Source organism: Epinephelus fuscoguttatus, linkage group LG14, assembly GCF_011397635.1.
Source record: "Epinephelus fuscoguttatus linkage group LG14, E.fuscoguttatus.final_Chr_v1".
Taxonomy (NCBI): Eukaryota; Metazoa; Chordata; class Actinopteri; order Perciformes; family Serranidae; genus Epinephelus; species Epinephelus fuscoguttatus.
In genome coordinates this window covers 6,514,378-6,537,858 of record NC_064765.1, presented here as the reverse complement: position 1 = coordinate 6,537,858, position 23,481 = coordinate 6,514,378, and the positions used below count along the sequence as shown (strand labels likewise).

Sequence of the window (23,481 nt, the reverse complement as noted above, 5' to 3'; positions counted from 1 at the left end):
GGACCTTGAACTAATCAGGAAAGAGAAACCTGGACTCGTGGCTGGACCAGTTGGGAACCACTGCTTTAAAATAATGAGGTCACACAGGTTTGAATGAATCCACAGGATCAGAGATGAGTGACCATAAAAAAGGATATTTTTTGACAAAAATATGCAAACTTAAAGCTAAAATGTCATGAACACTAAGATTTAGCAATAAACTAATAACTGATAATAACAAGCACTTAGGCAGGAGAATTTAGGGAAGTGAGATCAGAGCTGGGGCTGACCACAGGCGGCTGGGAATCAAAAAAGGGGGAAGCGGTCCGCGAACTAACCACCTGTGACTCTGCACACCAATGCAAAAAAAACAAATCATGAGAAACACCACCACCACCAGGTGACTGGACTGCCACCCTACGCCCACAGCAAAGGAGGGTGACTGAAACCCTGCCATGAGGTGCTATGGATCATCCTGGTGAACAAACACAAGAAAAACACAAAGGTCAATATGTATAAAACTCACCCACATTTATTCACACATTCACTCACACTCAATTGACCAGTGCTACAAAACCCCAAACCTTAACATAAATATACAAAATTACAATGAATTTTACATTTAATTCCAACTAAGGCCAAAAGCAGTGTAATGGAAAATTAACATTATACATATACAGTAAAGCAGGATACATTGATTACAATAAAAGAGATAGAGCAGCAAGCCCAGCCTTCGGGGGACGGAGAGCCGACACTTGTGGCTGAGGAGCCTGTCAAAGATCTGAACAGCCAAAACACCAAAGCAGCCACGACACAGGAGATAGAGCTGTGAGCCAAAAGAGCCAGAAACACTGAATGCCACAACAGCTGCAGATATTAGGGTGTGGTGGTCCGGTGACACGCCATACACTAAACTGCAGCCTAAAAAGAGGACCAAATGAATGCCATCAATAGTTTCCGTAATCATTTTTTTTTTTTTTTAGGGTTGGTCTATTTCGTTGGTTGATTTAACACATAGATACCAATGAGCCAAGGCACAGCCTCACAGAAGACAGGAGGGTGTGAGCAGCAAAGGTCTGCGGCTCCATCACACTGCAGCAATAAAGCATAACAATAATCAGCTGTGATAATCAGCTGGGAGCCGTGTGACAGACAAGATGGAGAAAAGGCAGACAACACAACTACCTGTATGGATGAGGAGGGTGTCAAAAGTGTGCCACCATATCAGTCACGCTGTCGCCCACGCCAAACAAAGGCTCCACCGTGCCAGGCTGCAGCCACCACCACAGGGAGATCAGATGGAGAGGAAAGAGAGAGGTGGAGGCGTGGCCACCCACCTGGATATAAAGGTGCTCACAGGGCCGCCCAGCACTCAGTGTGCCATGCAGTGGCAGGGAGGGAGATAACTGATATGAATGTATAAATATCTTTGTCTCTGTTCTTCATAAGGACGTTGTTTTCATTTATGAGAGTCTTAACTATATCATATTAAGGTTTTAAAAGTGCAAGTTAATTTGAAGCCTTTTAAAATACACATTTTGACCCATGTCCTTTGTTGGGGACAGTGCCACTTGCTTCTTATCATTCTCAACCTTACTAATGGAAACAGAGCACAGCGTTACATGCTGGACTCTTAACCTTTATGTTAACATCAAAAGTATCGTTGGATGTATTAAAATCATGAGTAACCAAGTCCTATCTAGATGCTTGGCTTAATAAAAACCTACAAGGCCTACAATACACTTGTTATTTATTATTGCTAATAGCAATAACCATAGACATCCACCATTTAATACATGTCACCCAAAAAAGGTGTATTTGAAAAATTATCTATATTCTTTTTTAAATAAAAACTGATGTTAAAACTGGACAACTGATAGAACACGTAGGCTAAAGGCATGAAGGTCACCTGCTGTTTGATTTCAATTTTAATCAGTTGTTAAAAATCACAGCAAAACACACCCAAGTTGGGCCTAATGTGATAATCTGAAATTTCAGAACAGGTTTAACACTTACATTACATGACATTGTAAAAGATCAATTAAACCCTTGTTATCAGGTCATAGTGTTGCAGTAGAAAGGAGCAATGGGATGTGTAATAAAGGTCTCCACTATTAATCAAAAATATTATCAAAGTCTCATTATTGCCAAGTGCAATATTCAAACCACAGGAGTTGCAGTATTTGGATCAAGGTAAAATGTGTCACAGCGTACCATTAATAACGAAGTCACGTTTACAGAGATCCCTGAGCCTACAAATCATATTCCAGACATTGAGAAACATGCTTGTTTGGAACAGACACCCCAAAAAAAAATCACATTATCATTTTTATATTTGTTATATATATATATATATATATATATATATATATATATATATATATTTATTTTTTTTTTTCTTCAGTGAATATGAACTCCAAAAATGACCTTTCCCATTAAGAAAGTTCATCTCTTCTCATCTCAAAGTGAGTCTGTCTGCAGAAAACGACATCATTCCACTAAGTAGGGATGACAGGACAGATGATCAGAGGGGCAGAGTTTTTACCACCCTGATTTGCACAGGGAGAGAAGAATGGGTGGAGTTTTCCAGTGAAGGAGCAGCCAGTATAGGTGTAGATGAGAGCTGCAGCATCAACATCATAAAAGGAGACCAGACCCTCGTCATAATCTACAAACACCCCCAACTTCTCAGGCTTCAACTTCTGAGAGAGAGGGACCAAGGACTCAGTAACAGAATGGTAGATATTTTCATTGATCAACCATATTGTCCAGTAACCATTGTTTGGGCTTACAGTGATTGGCCCCTTTCTGTTGGCTGACTCTCTGACAACTCCTAAACCCCAATAAGGTTTCCCTTTCACCTGAACCTCGAAGTAAAATTTTCCTGAAGAAACAAACTGCTTCCCCAAGACACAGAGACCACGAGAAAATCTCTTTGGGTTTTCTGGGAGATTCTTCCTCACAGTACCATCATGTACTTGTTTCCCATCTTCAGACAGGATGAGTCGGGGATGTGCTGTATCAGGATCAAGTGTGACGTCCACTGCATACTGCTGGACCGTCTTTAACTCAAACTCTGTGAGAAGCTTCTTCATCTCATTTTTGAGCATCTCCACCAACTGATCAACAGCTGTCCCCACAGTCCCCTCATATGAAGGGGGACAGACTTTGACCTGTGTCCAGTTCTTGGTGGGTGGAGCAGCATCCAGGGATGAAAACTTCTGGACGAGGTTGAGGTGGTCTTCTAAGAGTAAGAGCTGCTCCAGCTCAGCACTTCTCTTCTCCAGCTCAGAGATTTCCTGTTCCAGCTCTTTGATGAAGCCTTCAGCCTGTTTCGCTGTCATTCTGTGCTTTTCTTCAGTGGACTCAATAACTTTGGCCTGGTTTCTCTCAATAGCCTCCTTCAGCTCGGTGAAGACATGATTTTTGATTGCTATCTCTTTGTCTGCAATTTCCCTGCTGACACTGACTGAACGTTTGAACTCTTGAATCTTGAGTCGTCTCTCCTCGATCATCTGCTGAATTTCAGCCTCTGTCTTACCCAGCTTGACCATGTTTCTTTCATATTGTTCTTTAAGAGGCACAACATCATGTGACTTATGATCCAAAACAGAGCAGAGCATGCAGACGCACCTCTGGTCGGTCTTACAGAACAGCTCCAGCGGTTTACCGTGCTTCGTACACATCCTGCCTTCCAGGTTCTCCACAGGGTCGATCAGCTGATGTCTTTTCAGGCCTGATGCTGTCAGATGAGGCTCCAGGTGAGTCTCACAGTAGGAGACCAGACACACCAGGCAGGACTTCAGGGCCTTCAATTTGGTTCCAGTGCAGACGTCACAGGGAACGTCTCCTGGTTCAGCAGCTTGTTGCTCTGAGCTGCTGGCTCTCTGTTGAGCTGACTGTCTGAAGTGTGAAACCATCTCAGAGACAAAAGTATTGACCTGCAGCTCAGGTCTTGTGTCAAAAACCTTATTACAGTTGGGACACTGATAGGGGACACTAATATTCCAGTGTTCAGTGATGCAGTTCTTGCAGAAGTTGTGTCCACATGGTGTGGTGACTGGATCAGTGAACACATCCAGACAGATGGAGCACAGAAACTGATCTTCAGACAGTGAAGTACCGGCAGCAGCCATATCTAAACAATGAGAGCAACAATGACTCAAAACTAGAATGACAGAAATCTTAATTATTTGTCTCTGAAATATCAGTGTATGATTACCATCAGCATTTAAGCTCTAATTCCTCGTTTCTCTCCTCCTCTGAACTTCTCCCCCACTGCCAGCCGTTCTTCAGTTTCCAGCTCCCGGCTGCTTCCGAAATCTCAGACCTCATCCGCAAATCCAAGCCCTCCACATGTCAGCTAGATCCCCTCCCCATAACTCTGGTCAAATACTGCCTCTCCTCTCTGCTCCCCCTTCACCCCATTTCTAACCTACCTTTCATTTCCAAAATCACCTGCTGTGATGGGACAAGTACGAGACGACTAGTACGAGCATGAGTTGAAAAAAACGGCTGCCACTAAACTTCACTCCCATTTATCTCACAACTGGCTCTATAAACGACCTCCTCATGGCAGCTGATTCCGGTTTCCTCACTATTCTCATCCTCCTTGATCTGAGTGCAGCCTTTGATACAATTTCTCACACCATTCTCCTCATTATCTTCCATTGGCATCATTCACACTCCCCTAGACTGGTTCCATTCATATCTCTCAGGTCGCACTCAGTTCATCCAACTCAAGTCCTTCAGATCCCAGCCCTCCCCCATTAGTTCAGGTGTGCCCCAGGGCTCTGTCCTAGGGCTGCTCGATTGTGGAAAAAATAATAATCACGATTATTTTGGTCAAAATTGAAATCACGATTATGCAAACAATTATGCGGCGCACGTGATGACTTATCTTGTTTACACAACGGCATGTTATTTCTGTCTCTACATGCATGTCTAAAATTCTCCTCTGTTCACTGTATCGCGCACGGCGGAGCTCGGCCCAGATGCGCACACACATACACAAACACACACACACATAGATACGCGCGCATGCGCACACACACACAATCTGGATTAAAATTCGATTAATCAAGCAGCCCTACTCTGTCTTGGGGCCCCTCCTCTTCATCACTTACCTCCTTCCCCTTGGCAATATTTTCCGCAAATTCAATATCCATTTCCACTGCTTTGCAGATGACACCCAGCTCTACCTATCCAGCAAACCAACTTCCCCCCTCCCACCCTCCTCCCTCACTACCTGTTTATCTGAAATAAAATCCTGGTTCACCTCAAACTCATCAGCAATATATCACAATATATGTGACTAAAAAAGAAAAAAATACCCATAAAAAGGAAAACGTCTGTAATTATGCATTTATTCCAAAACTTCACACATTTTTTGTTCAAAACTGCTGGCTTTGTACGTGAAACAATGTACAAAGAAACATGTGCATGAATACTTTTGCATAGTGCCTCACTGCCTCCTAGGCTTATAAACACTGGACAGCTAGACACATTAAAGTGCATGAACATTACCTCATTTACGGGATTTGCGCCCCCACAAACAGGGCAGGAGATATTAAGCACTGACGGTGACAATGGGGGAAATCCATTGTGTGTGTTGTAATAAAATATCTATAGTTGCCTTCAGTGTATCGATTATTTATTGCGAGAGAGAGCACAACAATATATTGCAAAAACGATTTTTTTGTCCCACCCCTAATACCTTCAAGGCCATCCATAACCTCGCCCCTCCTTATTTGTCCGATCTCCTCCACATTGCCACCTCCTCCCGCTCCCTCAGATGCTCCTCCTCCATCTACCTCTCTGTGCCCTCTGCCCGCTTCAATACCATGGGGAGCAGAGCCTTCAGTCGCTCTGCTCCCCAACTCTGGAACTCACTCCCACCGGACATCCGTAACATCGACTCTTTTCTACTGTTCAAATCTAGACACAAAACCCACCTGTTCAAGATATCTGTAATAGCATTGTTCAGTTTCATTCTGTGTAGTTTTTATTGTTTTGTTTTATTGCTGTACAGTGTCCTTGAGTGTTCTGAAAGATGCTTATAAATAAAATGTATTATTATTATTTTTATTACTACAATGTTATGCTGGTTGTTTAAACACAGTAGATATGATCAGCTGTACTCACCAGTGTGCAGAGACTCTGCTGTGTATGTTGGAAAGACCCTGGGAGCTTAGTTCCCTATATTATATCTTCAAAGACATACAGCAAGACGTGTCTCAACTACAGTTCTCCCGTCGATTTTACTAACTTTTAGTTTCCTTTCAGGAGTCGGACTTTGAAGTCTTGTTGTTTTCCTGTCTTGTTGTAGCTCCGCCTTGTTTCAGCTCTATTGGAGCCAAGTACAGGAAGCTGTATACAGCCACCCTGTAATTATTGCACTTTTTTTTAAAGTCATCTTTGTTTTGAAACACGATTCTGCAGCAGCTAATAGAGCATACATTGACAGACAGACAACAAATGAGGTCAGTCTATGAAATACAGGAGCATACTGTATTCGTTTTTGTTTTGTTTTTACAAATTCTGACTTGTTATAGCAGGAAAAACAAAGCACTGGTGTCACTAATAACATTACAGACAGCTCAGATTATTCATGTGTCTCAGTAAACCATGTGTAGGAAGTGCTGTTTCCTGTTGTAGAGTGAGTGACTAACAGACAGCTACTTGACAGAGACAGCCAGGTAGCTTGACGTCACGGCATAAAGAAAGTATGATGCTGAATATATTAAACTGTGTGGACCTTGAACTAATCACAAAGGAGAAACCTGGACCCGTGGCTGGACCAGTTAACCAACAATATCAATCAATCATCAATCAATTTTATTTATAAAGCCCAATATCACAAATCACAATTTGCCTCACAGGGCTTTACAGCATACAACATCCCTCTGTCCTTAGGACCTTCACAGCGGATAAGGAAAAACTCCCCAAAAAAACCCTTTAACAGGGGAAAAAAATGGTAGAAACCTCAGGAAGAGCAACTGAGGAGGGATCCCTCTTCCAGGACGGACAGACGTGCAATAGATGTCGTACAGAACAGATCAGCATAATAAATTAACAGTAATCCATATGACACAATGAGACACAGAGAGAGAGAGAGAGAGAGAAAGAGATACAGGACAGACGGTAATGACAGTAGCTTACAACAACATTATTGAAAGTAATATTATAGTTATGGTTCTGGCTACTGTGGTACAACATGTTGAAAGTATACATTAATATCTGGCAGTATACATGTGTGTACATGTCTTAAGTCTAGTCTTAAATGTGGAGACGGTGTCTGCCTCCCGGACCGTAACAGGAAGATGATTCCACAGGAGAGGAGCCTGATAGCTAAAGGCTCTGGCTCCTGATCTACTTTTGGAGACTTTAGGGACCACAAGTAACCCTGCGTTCTCAGAGCGCAGTGTTCTGGTGGGATAATAAGGCACTATGAGCTCTCTAAGATATGATGGAGCTTGACCATTTAGAGCTTTATAAGTTAACAGTAGGATTTTAAATTCAATTCTAGATTTTACAGGGAGCCAGTGCAGAGAAGCTAAAACAGGAGAAATATGATCTCGTTTCTTAGTTCCTGTTAGTACACGTGCTGCTGCATTCTGAATTAGCTGGAGAGTTTTTAAGGACTTACTAGAGCTACCTGATAATAGAGAGTTACAGTAATCCAGCCTAGAGGTAACAAAAGCGTGGACCAATTTTTCTGCATCTTTTCGGGTCAGGATAGGCCTAATTTTCGCAATATTATGCAGATGAAAAATTGCAGTCCGTGAGGTTTGTATTAAATGAGAATTAAATGACAAATCTTGATCAAATGTTACTCCGAGGTTTGTTACGGTAGTGCTAGAGGCCAGAGCAATGCCATCTAGAGAAACTATGTCATCGGATAAAGAGTCTCTGAGTTGTTTGGGGCCAAGAACATAACTTTAACATCAGGAAATTGGTGCTCATCCAGGTTTTTATGTCTTTAAGGCAGTTATGGAGTTTAGGTAATTGATTACTTTCTTCTGGCTTCATCGATAAATACAACTGAGTATCATCCGCATAACAATGGAAATTTATAGAGTGATTTCTAATGATGTTACCTAAAGGAAGCATATATAGAGTAAATAGGATTGGTCCGAGCACAGAACTTTAGTACGTAAGGATGATTCATTATGAACGTTAACAAACTGAAAACGATCAGATAAATAAGATTTAAACCAGCTTAGTGCATAACCTTTTAGGCCAATTAAGTGATCCAGTCTCTGCAGTAGAATTTGATGGTCAATAGTGTCAAACGCCGCACTAAGATCTAATAAAACAAGTACAGAGACGAGTCCTTTGTCTGAAGCAGTCAGAAGGTCATTTGTAATTTTAACTAGTGCTGTCTCAGTGCTATGATGCACTCTAAATCCTGACTGAAATTCCTCAAATAAATTATCATCATGATGAAAATCACACAGCTGGTCTGTGACTACTTTCTCAAGGATCTTTGACATAAAGGGAAGATTAGATATTGGTCTATAGTTGGCTAACACCTCTGGATCCAGGGTGGGCTTTTTTAGGAGAGGTTTAATTACAGCCACCTTAAAAGACTGTGGTACATAGCCTGTTAATAAGGATATATTGATCATATCTAATATATGAGTGTTAACTAAAGGTAAGACCTCCTTAAGTAGCCTAGTTGGGATGGGGTCGAAGAGACATGTTGATGATTTAGATGAAGAAATCACTGCGGTCAATTCTTGAAGAGAAATTGGGGAGAAGCAATCTAAATATATATTAGGTCTTACAGCTGTGTTAGAGGTTAGATAGGTACTATCTGAGGACAGGAGGTCATGAATTTTGCCTCTAATAGTTAGAATTTTGTCATTAAAAAAGCTCATAAAATCATTACTGCTAAGGGCTAAAGGAATACAAGGCTCAATAGAGCTTTGACTCTCAGTCAGCCTGGCTACAGTGCTGAAAAGAAACTCAACTCAACTCAACTTTATTTATAAAGCGCTTTAAAACAACCACAGCTGAAACAAAGTGCTGTACATAGGAGGTCATAAAACAACAAAACAGTGAGATAATAAAAAGCAGTTAAAACAAAAAACAATAAAAACAACAACAAACAAATAAAAAACAGAGCAAGGTCTCATGCTGGGTTAAAAGCCAGTGAGTAAAAGTGGGTTTTAAGGTGGGTTTTAAAAACAGACAGTGAGGAGGCCTGTCTGATGTGCAGTGGTAGATTATTCCACATTTTTGGAGCAGCAACAGAGAATGCACGGTCTCCTCTAAGCATTCGCTTTGACCTCGGTACCTCAAGGAGCAGCTGATCAGCTGACCTGAGGCACCGGGCAGGGGCGTAGGGGTGAAGAAGCCCAGAGAGGTAGGGCGGGGCGAGGCCATTTAAAGATTTAAAAACAAATAAAAGGATCTTAAAATGAACTCTAAAGTGCACATGCAGCCAGTGGAGGGAGGCCAGGATGGGTGTAATGTGCTCTCTCATTCGTACTCTAGTTAGCAGACGAGCGACAGCATTCTGGACTAACTGGAGACGTGCAAGGGAGGACTGGCTAACTCCAAAATAAAGTGCATTGCAGTAATCCAGCCGAGATGTGATGAAGGCATGGATTACTGCTTCAAAGTGCTGATGTGCAAGAAAAGGCTTCACCTTCGCAAGCTGCCTGAGGTGAAAGAAACTGGACTTTACAACTGCACTAATTTGGCGGTCCAATTTAAAATCACTGTCCATCTTAAAACCCAAGTTCGTAACAGTAGACTTCATAAACTGCCAAAGGACCCAGATCAACAGGAGGAAACACAGGAGCCGCTGAGATAAACACCATCACCTCTGTTTTTCTCATTAAAATTTAAAAGTTTAGGGCCATCCAGGCTTTGATATCTTCAAGACATGACAGCAGGGGTTTGAGGGAAAAGGCATCGCTCTTACTCAGAGGGACATATATCTGGCTGTCATCAGCATAGCAATGAAAAGCGACACCATGCTTTCTGAGGATAGACCCTAGGGGAAGCATATACAGGGAGAAAAGTAGGGGTCCTAAAATTGAACCCTGTGGGACCCCATATAAAAGCGGAGCGGAGGAGGATTCACACGCACCAAGACCAACACACATAGTCCTGTCAGCTAAGTAGGACCTGAACCAGTCCAGGGTGCTACCACCAATGCCCACTAGCTGCTGCAGACGTTTTAACAAAATGTTGTGGTCTACAGTGTCAAAGGCAGCGGTCAAGTCGAGCAGCACAAGAACAACATAGTTGCCACTATCATTTGCCATTAAAATGACAAAACAACTTTTAAAGGGCAGTTTCTGTGCTATGCAAAGTTTTAAAACCAGACTGAAAAACCTCCATAATATTGTGATCATCAAGGAAAGTTTTTAGTTGTGCAGAGACAATTTTCTCCAGGATTTTAGAAACAAAAGGCAACTTGGAGATGGGCCTGAAATTTGCTAAAACAGTGCTATCTAGGCCAGGCTTCTTCAGCAGAGGTTGTACCACTGCATGTTTGAAGCTTAGTGGGACAACACCAGAGGACAGGCTGCTATTTAAGATGGTGAGAACCGACTGCCCTATGGTAGAGAAAACTTCTTTAACGAAGTGTGGAGGGACCACATCTCGAGGGGAACCTGATAGTTTAATATGGGCCACCACATCCTCTAACAGTGACAGAGTCACAAGTTCAAATCTGTTGAACACAGCTGGGCAAGAAACAGAGACAGAGGGGTCAAAGGTGGGTGGAGAAATGAGAGCTCTTGTGGACACAACCTTATCAATGAAAAAGTGCAGAAAACTATTACACACATCAATGGATGTTTCCAAACATACAGGCTGTGGGACATTCAAAACAGAGTCAATTGTTCTGAACAGTACATAAGGGTTCTTACAGTTTTCTGTGATAATGTTTGACAGATACTCTCTTTTGGACTCTTTGACAATATTTTGATAAGAGCACCAGCGGTCCTTTAAAATTTGAAATGAAACCTGCAGCTTGTCCTTCTTCCACCTGCGTTCGGCTCTGCCACATTCCCGTCTGGCTGCACGGGTTCTCTCATTGAACCAGGGTTCACGTCTAGCCTTAGACTGCCTGGGTTTTAGAGGAGCCACAGACTCCATTATAGAAAGGCAGGAGGAGTTAAACCAGGAGCAGAGCTCCTCCGTATCAGCAGAGGCTGAATCAGGGCGGACACAGACAGCAGAGAAGGCAGCAGAGAAGGCAGCAGAGAAATTGCCGGCAGTGAAGGGGTTAAAAGCCCGACAGAGCCTGACTGGAGCGCGGTATTCAACTGCCGCACAAGAGAGATCAACATTAAATAAAACTGGTGCATCGTCAGAAAACACACAATCACCGATCTCCAAATTGGACACAACCTGGGGTTGTTCTTATTGTCTTCTATTAATGCTGAGTAATAGTTTGCTCTGGCATTGCGGAGGCCCCTCTTATAAGTTTTGAGACTGTCTGTCCAGATTAAACGAGATTCTTCCAGTTTGGTTAATCGCCAATTCCTTTCAAATTTTCGCGATATTTGTTTTAACTTACGGGTTTGAGAGTTATACCAAAGAGCAAACTTTCTTTGCTTTGTTAACTTCTTTTTTAAGAGGAGCTACAGAGTCGAGTGTTGTTCGCAGCGAGCCTACGGCGCTATCGACAAAATGATCAATTCGGGAGAGGTTAAAGTCGGTACGGGAAACCTCTGTTACTGAGGGACTTGGTATTGAATTTAACGACGGAGTAATCTTTTCCTTAAATTTTGCGACAGCACTATCTGATAAACATCTAGTATAGTAACTGTTGCTGAGTGGCGTGTAATCGAGTAAAAAGAAGTCAAAAGTAATCAGATAATGACTACAATGTTATGAGACAATTTTGTAACATATAGCTACAGTGCACATAAGTAAAAGTTTTGTTTAACAAATCTTGTTCTTAAATGAAAAGGTGACACACTCTGTGTGAGCACAGTGCAGGTATGTGGTAATGCTGGTTGTTTAAACACAGTAGACATGATCAGCTGTACTCACCAGTGTGCAGAGACTCTGCTGTGTATGTTGGAAAGACCCTGCAAACCTAGTTTACCATAATTTATCTTTAACAGCAAACAGCAAGACAGGTCTCAACCGTAGTACTCCTGTTAGTCTGCTCCTGCTACCTCTGTTCACTTTCAGTAGTCTGGCGTTTAAACTCACTTTTTGCTTTTGCTCTGCCCCTTGTTTTAGCTTTGTTGGTGACTTTTTTTCTGTCTTCAGTGGAGCAACCTTTGGCATGAGACAGATATTATCTTTTTATTATGTAAAAACTTATCTGGACATGTTTTATTTTGAATCTTCTCATTTTATATGGAAAGTTTTTTATCCATAAATGCAAAAAGTCTGAAAGAAAGCCCAATATCCACGTTCTTTTGCTGTCATCTATCCTATTACTTTATTGAATTTTCTCTATTTATGACATAGTTACTTACTTTTTCTTCACCTTAACCTGCTGTTTGTGTCTGTTTTTGTTGTGGCTTGAAGTTGCATATTGTCATCCATTTTTTGTTTTGTTTTTTATTAAAAGAAGGCTGTAAAAATAATAAATGCAGAAAAATGTCTAACAGAATCAGCGCTCTCCTTCTTTATTCATACTTTATTTCACACAGCATCAACTCTGGTTCTTCCCACTGGTTTGATCCGCCACACAGAGGCACAATAATCCCACTTTTCTCACTTATAAATAGTTTCTATTATTCAAACATCCTAGTAATGAGAGATCCAGAGTGTATAACAGATGTCTAGAGGCAAAGCACAACAGAATAAATGCGCACAGCCAATGTCAGCAACATGCTTGTTGCTCTGACACATGTATGTGATGTTTGAAATTTTATAAACTTTTTAGAATGTGGAAATGGGAAGTTCTATCCCAATCAGACCATTTAATAAATGTCAACTACAAAAAGTTTAAAGGAGATAATTATATGCTCATCACGTAGGTGCAGGATGGTTTATTCATAATCATACATATTCACATCTACATGTATGTAACCATATCCTTATAGCTATACTGTATAACATACCTGTGCAGTTTCCTACTGTGATAATGTTTTACTACTTTCTGGCCATTAATATTTACAGGCTGTATTTCTATATATTTACAGTAAATAAACTACACACCATGATTGTATTTCAGTTATCCTGTGCAACTATCAATCATACACATACAGTATCTGTATAAGTGAAAGGTGTATATAGTGTATATTTTATATTGTTTTATTTTATTTGTACTGTTGTAATATTTGTATCTTTTTTTAGCACTCAATCACGTTTTTAAAAACTTTTTCTTTTCTTGTGCTTCTGACTCTTAAGCTGTTGTAATGTGAATTTCCCCTGTGTGGGATTAATAAAGTATTATCTTGTCAAAAAACAGCACACATAAAGAAAAAGGTAATGCCAGCACATCTACTCCATGCTAAAAAAAATTTAATCAAGACAACATTTCAATTCTACTTAGATCTTCATTTTTCATTCTTCAAAATCTTTGAGCTCTATGATGACAGGCGTGGTTAACCATCAGCACAAGCAACAATTCAATAAAGTACATAGAAAAAATAACAGTACAAAGACGTACCAGAAAATATCAAACACACATATCTTAATATATAAAACATTATACCAAAGCAATTATCCCATATATGAGTCTACACCACCTGTGTTCAATAACATATTGGACTAATTTAAAGGAAAAACAGGAGAAATCCTAAATACTTGTTAAACTGGCTCTAAAACACCGCTCTGAAAATGTTTTTTAAAATCAAAAATACATACAAATTAGTATGTGGGTGTTACCCTTTTTCTCCCTGTACCAGGAAAACTTCAAAAAAGTTCATCATCTCATTATCTGTCTTTTCTAAATGAAAAATAATGTTAAAATTAACTTCAGGAACACATACAGGCATCAAATTCACCTGCTATTTAATTTGAATTTTAATCATTTTTATAAAATCACAAGAAATGATGTTTGAGCCAGCAGGCAGTTACACAAAAATAGACATCAATCTACATAAAATTTATGGAAAATAACACAAGGTAACTGGGCTAAATAAAAAATCCCCAAGCTGGGCCTGTGACTCTAAAGACATGTATACCACTTAGATTCATTATTATACCACAGAAGTTAAATTATTTATTAAATCACTGTGTTGCAGTAGAAAGCAACAATGGGATGTGTAATTTAAAAAAAAAAAAAAAAGGCAAAAATCATTGCAAATAATTACGATCTGAAGAAAACAAGCACATACTGTACATCACCATCAACTATGGAGATTTGCTACATGAATTTTACTTTTCAAGAGAATCAAATGGTTATTCTACTATGTGGGGTTGTCAACAAACACTGTACATTAGGGTTGGGCGATAATACGGTAATAAGCTATCCCACCGTATCAGTTTAATTACCATCATTAAAAAAAAATCTGATAATGAGGGCTTGTCCAGCACCTATGTCTGTGTGGTTGAGTTTTCAATTTAATACTCTTACAATTTAAAACTAATATTAGTCTATAATGTTTCTCTTACAACCGCCCTTAACTGTTGTCGGGAGATGACATTTGAAGTTTTTGGATGTGACATCGTCATGTGACAGCTCAGACGTGAGAAAGAGAAGAAAAGATGGCAAGCCGCACGCACATCAAGCGAGTTGGTTCCCAAAAAAAACCAACCAAACAAACAACTTCTGCAAGCAGCAGCAGCAGCAGCAGCAGCAGGTCAAGTGTCCATCAGAGTGGAGGAGGGAGAAGCGAAACCCGGAAAAAGTAAACATGCTGGTTTAGTTTTGAAGCATATGATGCTGCCACAGTCATCATTATACTTTGTTTTTATGTCATTTTCAATGAGGAGTAGCCTCATGTTCTGACGGACAGCAACGTTTGGGCTTGGAGAGGGTGAACTTTTCAAACTAAAGGTAGGCTCTAAAAATAAACCAAGGATTTACCAGGACCAGGGTACACTGTATAGCACACATTTTCATTACTGCCTTTGTTATTTATTGTTACTTTTTTATTATTTGATAAGCCTGTAAGTATTGAATGCTATAGGGCTGTGTTTTAATTTAATGATTTGTGTCGATTACTGTACTGAAAGTGGACTGTAGCCCACAGACAATTTGTTGTTATTTCATTCTGTTTGGTTGACTGCTGCATTTGCACTGTTTTTAAATATTTCTTAATAAAAGTTGTTAATGTTGTACATGCTTTGTTGTTATTTGTCAGTATTCTTAGGCCTATGTAATGTTTGCTTTAGTGTTTCTGAACGGTACTGGTGCAAGCCGACATTTTAGCGACTCCCTCTGAGTCCTTCAAAGTGATTTTTAATTAGTCATGGTAATACGGTATACCCCGGGAGAATGCGGGGAAGGTTTAACGGTAACAACATTTGGATACCGCCCAACTCTACTGTACATTACTACTCAATTATGGGATTTGTTACGTTGAGAAGCAGACATTGCAAAAATTTTCTTCAGTAATAATAAAATTCTATCTTACCTTACTCTACCTTACTTTACCTCACCTCATCTCAAAGATATGTTAAAGTGAGTCTTTTTGCTGAAAATGACATGTCATTCCACTAAGTAGGGTTGACAGGACAGATGATCAGAGGGGCAGAGTTTTTACCATCCTGATTTGCAAAGGGAGAGAAGACTGGGTGGAGTTTTTCAGTGAAGGAGCAGCTAGTATAGGTGTAGATGAGAGCTGCAGCATCAACATCATAAAAGGAGACCAGACCCTCGTCATAATCTACAAACACCCCCACCTTCTCAGGCTTCGACTTCTGAGACAGAAGGACCAAAGACTCAGTGGGAGCATAGTAGATATTTTCATTATTCAAACGTATGGTCCAGTAACCATTCTTCAGGCTAACACTAAATAACCCCTTTCTGTTGACTGACTCTCTGGCAACTCCTAAAGCCCATTTAGTTTTCCCTTTCACCTGAACCTCAAAGTAAAAGTTTCCTGAAGAAACAAACTGCTTCCCTAAGACACAGAGCCCATGAGAAAATCTCTTTGGGTTTTCTGGGAGATCTTTCCACACAGTACCATCATGTACTTGTTTCCCATCTTCAGACAGGATGAGTTGGGGATGTGCTGTATCAGGATCAAGTGTGACGTCCACTGCAGACTGCTGGACCGTCTTTAACTCAAACTTTGTGAGAAGCTTCTTCATCTCATTTTTCAGCAACTCCACCAACTGATCAACAGCTGTCCCCACAGTCCCCTCATATGAAGGGGGACAGACTTTGACCTGTGTCCAGTTCTTGGTGGGTGGAGCAGCATCCAGGGATGGAAACTTCTGGACGAGGTTAAGGTGGTCTTCTGAGTGTGAGAGCTGCTCCAGCTCATCACTTCTCTTCTTCAGCTCAGAGATTTCCTGTTCCAGCTCTTTGATGAAGCCTTCAGCCTGTTTCTCTGTCATTCTGTGCTTTTCTTCAGCCATCTTAATAAGTTTGGCCTGGTGTCTCTCAATAGCCTCCTTCAGCTCGGTGAAGACATGATTGCTGTTTGCTATCTCTCTATCTGCATTTTTCCTGCTGATGCTGACTAACTGTTGGAACCCTTGAATCTTGAGTTGTCTCTCCTTGATCATCTGCTGAATTTCAGCCTCTGTCTTTCCAAGCTTGCACTTTTTTATTTCATATTCTTCTTTCAGAGGAACAACATCATGTGACTTGTGATCCAAAACTGTGCAGAGCATGCAGACACACCTCTGGTCGGTCTTACAGAACAGCTCCAGAGGTTTATCGTGCTTCATACACATCCTGCCTTCCAGGTTCTCCACAGGGTCGATCAGCTGATGTCTTTTCAGGCCTGATGCTGTCAGATGAGGCTCCAGGTGAGTCTCACAGTAGGAGACCAGACACACCAGGCAGGACTTCAGGGCCTTCAGTCTGGGTCCAGTGCAGATTTCACATGGAACGTCTCCTGGTTTAGCAGCTTGTTGCTCTGAGCTGCTGGATCTCTGTTGAGCTGACTGTCTGAAGTGAGAAACCATCTCAGAGACAAAAGTATTGACCTGCAGCTCAGGTCTTGTGTCGAAAACCTTATTACAGTTGGGACACTGATAGGGGACATTAATATTCCAGTGTTCAGTGATGCAGTTCTTGCAGAAGTTGTGTCCACATGGTGTGCTGACTGGATCAGTGAACACATCCAGACAGATGGAGCACAGAAACCGATTTTTAGACAGTGAACTGCTGGCAGCAGCCATATCTAAACAATGAGAGCAACAATGAAAGTGTGAAAAAGCAAAACTAGAATGTCAGAATTCTTGATTATCTGTTTGAAAATATGAAAGTATAATGACTATACATATAGCTACAGTGCACATACGTAAAAGTTTCATTTAACAAGTCTTGTTCTTAAATGAAAAAGGTGACACACCCTGTGTGAGCACAGTGCAGTTATGTGGTAATGCTGGTTGTTTAAACACAGTAGATATGATCAGCTGTACTCACCAGTGTGCAGAGACTCTGGGAGCTTAGTTCCCTATATTCTATCTTCAAAGACAAACAGCAAGACGTGTCTCAACTACAGTTCTCCTGTCGATTTTACTAACTTTTAGTTTTCTTTCAGGAGTCGGATGTTGAAGTCTTGTTGTTTTCCTGTCTTGTTGTAGCTCCACCTCGTTTCAGCTCTACTGGAGCCAAGTGCAGGAAGCTGTATACAGCCACCCTGTAATTATTGCAGACTTTTTTTGAGTCATCTTTGTTTTGAAACACGATGCTGTAGCAGCTAATAGAGCATACTTTGACAAACAGACAACAAATGAGGTCAGTCTATGAAATACAGGAGCATATTGTATTCTTTTTTACACATTTTGACTTGTTATAGCACGAAAAGCAAAGCACTGATGTCATCATTAACAACAAAGACAGCTCAGTTTATTCACGTGTCTCAGTAAGCCATGTGCAGGAAGTGCTGTTTCCTGTTGTAGGGTGAGTGACTAACAGAGAGCTACTTGACAGAGACAGCAAACTAGCCTGACGACATGGCCTAAAGCAAGTATGATGCTGAATATATTAAACTGTGTGGACCTTGAACTAATCACGAAGGAGAAACCTGGACCAGTGGCTGGACCAGTTGGGAACCACTGCTTTAAAATAATGAGGTCACACAGGTTTGAATGAATCCACAGGGTCAGAGATGTGCTACCATGAAAAAGAAGGATTTTTTTGACAAAAATTACCCAACAATATGCAAACTTAAAGCTAAAATGTCATGAACACTAAGATTTAGCAATAAACTAATAACTGATAATAACTGATAATAACAAGCACTTAGGCAGGAGAATTTATGGAAGTGAGGTCAGAGCTGGGGCTGACCACAGGCGGCTGGGAATCCAAAAAAGGGGGAAGGGGTCCGCGAACTAACCACCTGTGACTCTGCACACCAATGCAAAAAACAAATCATGAGAAACACCACCACCACCAGGTGACTGGACTGCCACCCTACGCCCACAGCAAAGGAGGGTGACTGAAACCCTGCCATGAGGTGCTATGGATCATCCTGGTGAACAAACACAAGAAAAACACAAAGGTCAATATGTATAAAACTCACCCACATTTATTCACACATTCACTCACACTCAATTGACCAGTGCTACAAAACCCCAAACCTTAACATAAATATACAAAATTACAATGAATTTTACATTTAATTCCAACTAAGGCCAAAAGCAGCGTAATGGAAAATTAACATTATACATATACAGTAAAGCAGTATAGATTCATTACAATAAAAGGGATAGGGCAGCAAGCCCAGCCTTCGGGGGACGGAGAGCCGACACTTGTGGCTGAGGAGCCTGTCAAAGACCTGAACAGCCAAAACACCAAAGCAGCCATGACACAGGAGATAAAGCTGTGAGCCAAAAGAGCCAGAAACACTGAATGCCACAACAGCTGCAGATATTAGGGTGTGGTGGTCCGGTGACACGCCACACACTGAACTGCAGCCTAAAAATACAACCAAATGATGCCATCAATAGTTTCCGTAATCATTTTTTTTTTTTTTTTAGGGTTGGTCTATTTCGTTGGTTGATTTAACACATAGATACCAATGAGCCAAGGCACAGCCTCACAGAAGACAGGAGGGTGTGAGCAGCAAAGGTCTGTGGCTCCATCACACTGCAGCAATAAAGCATAACAATAATCAGCTGCGATAATCAGCTGGGAGCCGTGTGACAGACAAGATGGAGAAAAGGCAGACAACACAACTACCTGTATGGATGAGGAGGGTGTCAAAAGTGTGCCACCATATCAGTCACGCTGTCGCCCACGCCAAACAAAGGCTCCACCGTGCCAGGCTGCAGCCACCACCACAGGGAGATCAGATGGAGAGGAAAGAGAGAGGTGGAGGCGTGGCCACCCACCTGGATATAAAGGTGCTCACAGGGCCGCCCAGCACTCAGTGTGCCATGCAGTGGCAGGGAGGGAGATAACTGATATGAATGTATAAATATCTTTGTCTCTGTTCTTCATAAGGATGTTGTTTTTATTTATGAGTCTTAACTATATCATATTAAGGTTTTAGAAGTGCAAGTTAATTTGAATCCTTTTAAAATACACATTTTGACCCATGTCCTTGACCTTTATGTTTACATCAAAAAGGATCATTGGATGTATTAAAATCATGACTAACAAAGTCCTATCTAGATGCTTGGCTTAATAAAAACCTACGAGGCCTACAATACACTTGTTATTTATTATTGCTAATGATTCATTATACAGCATATGCAGACATACGGACAGACAGATAATATGGCTGCTGCTCTGACACAAGGAGGTCATGTTTGAAATTTTACAAACTTTTTAAAATAATGACATGAGAAGTTCTTTTTTCATCCACAGACATCCACCATTTAATACATGTCACCCAAAAAAAGTTGTATTTGAAAAATTATCTATGTTCTTTTTTTAAATAAAAACTGATTAAAACTGGACAACTGATAAAACACGTAGGCTAAAGGCATGAAGGTCACCTGCTGTTTGATTTCAATTTTAATCAGTTCTTAAAAATCACAGCAAAACACACCCAAGCTGGGCCTGATGTGATAATCTGAAATTTCAGAACCACTTTAACACTTAGATTACACGACATGATACAAGATCAATAAAACCACTTGTTATAAAATCATAGTGCTGCAGTAGAAAGCAGCAATGGGATGTGTAATAAAGGTCTCCACTATTCATCAAAATATTACCAAAATCTCATTATTGCCAAGTGCAATATTCAAACCACAGGAGCTGCAATGTTTGGATAAAGGTAAAATGTGTCACAACGTACCACTAATAACGAAGTCATGTTTACAGAGATCCCCGAGCCTACAAATCATATTCAAGACATAAGGAAACATGCTTGTTTGGTACAGACACCCAAAAAAATCACATTATCATTTTTATATTTTTTAACATAAAGGCCTATATATATATTTTTTTTTTTTCAGTGAATATGAACTCCAAAAATGACCTTTCCCATTAAGAAAGTTCATCTTATCTCATCTCATCTCATCTCATCTCATCTCAAAGTGAGTCTGTCTGCACAAAACGACATCATTCCACTAAGTATAGTTGACAGGACAGATGATCAGAGGGGCAGAGTTTTCACCATCCTGATTTGCACAGGGAGAGAAGAATGGGTGGAGTTTTCCAGTGAAGGAGCAGCCACTATAGGTGTAGATGAGAGCTGCAGCATCAACATCATAAAAGGAGACCAGACCCTCGTCATAATCTACAAACACCCCCACCTTCTCTGGCTTCGACTTCTGAGAGAGACGGACCAAGGACTCAGTAACAGTATGGTAGATAATTCCATTCATCAAACCTATTGTCCAGTAACCATTGTTTGGGCTTGCAGTGATTGGCCCCTTTCTGTTGACTGACTCTCTGGCAACTCCTAAAGCCCATTTAGTTTTCCCTTTCACCTGAACCTCAAAGTAAAATTTTCCTGAAGAAACAAACTGCTTCCCCAAGACACAGAGACCAAGAGAAAATCTCTTTGGGTTTTCTGAGAGATTCTTCCACACAGTACCATCATGTACTTGTTTCCCATCTTCAGACAGGATGAGTCGGGAATGTGCTGTATCAGGATCAAGTGTGACATCCACTGCATACTGCTGGACCATCTTTAACTCAATGTTTGTGAGAAGCTTCTTCATCTCATTTTTGAACATCTCCACCAACTGATCAACAGCTGTCCTCACAGTCCCCTCATATGAAGGTGGACAGACTTTGACCTGTGTCCAGTTCTTGGTGGGTGGAGCAGCATCCAGAGATGGAAACTTCTGGACGAGGTTAAGGTGGTCTTCTGAGCGTGAGAGCTGCTCCAGCTCAGAGTTTCTCTTCTTCAGCTCAGAGATTTCCTGTTCCAGCTCTTTGATGAAGCCTTCAGCCTGTTTCTCTGTCATTCTGTGCTTTTCTTCAGTTGACTCAATAACTTTGGCCTGGTTTCTCTCAATAGCCTCCTTCAGCTCGGTGAAGACATGATTGCTGTTTGCTATCTCTCTGTCTGCAGTTTGTCTGCTGATGCTGACTGAATCTTTGAACTCTTGAATCTTGAGTCGTCTCTCCTTGATCATCTGCTGAATTTCAGCCTCTGTCTTTCCAAGCTTGAACTTTTTTCTTTCATATTCTTCTTTTAGAGGCACAACATCATGTGACTTGTCATCCAAAACAGAGCAGAGCATGCAGACGCACCTCTGGTCGGTCTTACAGAACAGCTCCAGCAGTTTATCGTGCTTCCTACACATCCTGCCTTCCAGGTTCTCCACAGGGTCGATCAGCTGATGTCTTTTCAGACCTGATGCTGTCAGATGAGGCTCCAGGTGAGTCTCACAGTAAGAGACCAGACACACCAGGCAGGACTTCAGGGCCTTCACTTTGGGTCCAGTGCAGATGTCACAGGGAACGTCTCCTGGTTCAGCAGCTTGTTGCTCTGAGCTGCTGGATCTCTGTTGAACTGACCGTCTGAAGTGAGAAACCATCTCAGAGACAAAAGTATTGACCTGCAGCTCAGGTCTTGTGTAGAAAACCTTATTACAGTTGGGACACTGATAGTGGGCATTAATATTCCAGTGTTCAGTGATGCAGTTCTTGCAGAAGTTGTGTCCACATGGTGTGCTGACTGGATCAGTGAACACATCCAGACAGATGGAGCACAGAAACTGATCTTCAGACAGTGAACTGCCGGCAGCAGCCATATCTAAACAATAACAACAACAATGAAAGTGTGAAAAAGCAAAACTAGAATGACAGAAATCTTGATCATCTGTTTGAAAATATCAAAGTAGGATTACTACAATGATTACTACAGAGTCTTCTGTATAACATCTAGCTACAGTGCACATAAGTAAAAGTTTTATTTAACAAGTCTTGTTCTTAAATGAAAAGGTGACACACCCTGTGTGAGCACAGTGCAGGTATGTGGTAATGCTGGTTGTTTAAACACAGTAGATATGATCAGCTGTACTCACCAGTGTGCAGAAACTCTGTCGTGTAGCTTAGAAAGACGCTGGTAGCTTAGTTTACCTATTCTTTCTTTAATGAGACACGGCAAGATGTGTCTTGACTGCAGCGCTCCTGTCGAGTTCACTAACTTTCAGTCTCACTCCAGGAGTCTGATGTTGAGTGTCACCTGTCCAGTTGTTGCTCCGCCTCGTTTCAGCTCCGTCATAGTAGTGGGCAGACCGATACTTTTCACAGTATCAGTTCCTTTGAGCTGATACATTTGCAGAATATGATGTCACTTACTCTGTGACACTGTTATAGTTCGTGCCAATCTGAAAAATGAGTTCCCGGTCACATCTCCTGCAACCTCTTTCTTTCAGTCACGACCCAGAGCTCATGACCATAGGTGAGGGTTGGAACATAGATGGACCAGTAAATCGAAAGCTTTGTCTTCTGGCTCAGCTCCGGTCCGGTGCAGTACCCGCATCAGTGCAGAAGCCGCACCAAACCACCAATCCATCTCACGCTCCATTCTGCCCTCACTCATCAACAAGGCCCCAAAGATACTTGAACTTTTTAGGACACAAGTATGTGATTTGATGGGTGTATTTCAGATTTTTGCATTTTGGTTTTGGTGTCACCTGTTTTTCCAGACTATGCATCAAACGACAGAGAAACACTACAGGGAGCAGATCAAGATCGCAAAACCTTTTCATTAACCTCTTAACTTGATATTTCCTCCTCTTCGCATCTGAGTGGCCCCGGGGTCCTCTCAGCTGCCACTTACTGTAACAAGGGTTGCAAATGAGATAACACACGCACACACAAACACACTCACTGGCCAGTGCTTACCATGCAAATGACATGAACTACCATATACACCCAGGTCGTCTCACTCACTCACTCTCAGCTGGTTGGCTCTTAATGAGCACCGCCAAGTGAAAATCACCATCACACACACATCTGTTCAAAGTGGCACTGGTTAAACAAGAAACTGCACACACACACACACACACACACACACACACACACACACA

General features: G+C 41.3%; 2 protein-coding genes across 6 annotated transcripts in view; both read right to left on the bottom strand.

Moving 5' to 3' along the window:
* Nucleotides 1-22,605, bottom strand: part of LOC125901191 (E3 ubiquitin-protein ligase TRIM21-like) — a 47,920-nt gene extending 25,315 nt beyond the window's left edge. Inside the window, exons 1-3 of one of the 4 annotated variants that reach the window (XM_049596724.1) lie at nt 22,471-22,605; nt 20,746-22,199; nt 2,363-2,663 (exon numbers count right to left, since the gene is read on the bottom strand). In XM_049596724.1, coding sequence (XP_049452681.1) covers nt 2,478-2,663; nt 20,746-22,197 — 1,638 coding nt within the window. In that variant the 5' untranslated portion in view covers nt 22,198-22,199; nt 22,471-22,605 and the 3' untranslated portion in view covers nt 2,363-2,477. Of the gene's footprint in view, nt 1-2,362; nt 4,118-6,123; nt 6,286-12,000; nt 12,015-20,745; nt 22,200-22,470 lie in introns of those variants that run through there. The other 3 variants (XM_049596728.1, XM_049596727.1, XM_049596725.1) reach the window with 3 other exon arrangements.
* Nucleotides 12,962-17,722, bottom strand: LOC125901190 (E3 ubiquitin-protein ligase TRIM39-like). 2 transcript variants are annotated; one of them, XM_049596722.1, is made up of 2 exons: nt 17,459-17,722; nt 12,962-17,213 (listed from the first exon to the last, which is right to left on the bottom strand). In XM_049596722.1, the coding sequence occupies exon 2, from the start codon at nt 17,209-17,211 to the stop codon at nt 15,574-15,576; it is 1,638 nt and encodes a 545-aa protein (XP_049452679.1). In that variant the 5' UTR covers nt 17,212-17,213; nt 17,459-17,722; the 3' UTR covers nt 12,962-15,573. The 2 variants fall into 2 exon arrangements, with proteins under 2 accessions (XP_049452679.1, XP_049452680.1); XM_049596723.1 differs by having other exon boundaries at nt 17,560-17,722.
* Nucleotides 22,606-23,481: the final 876 nt, after the last annotated feature.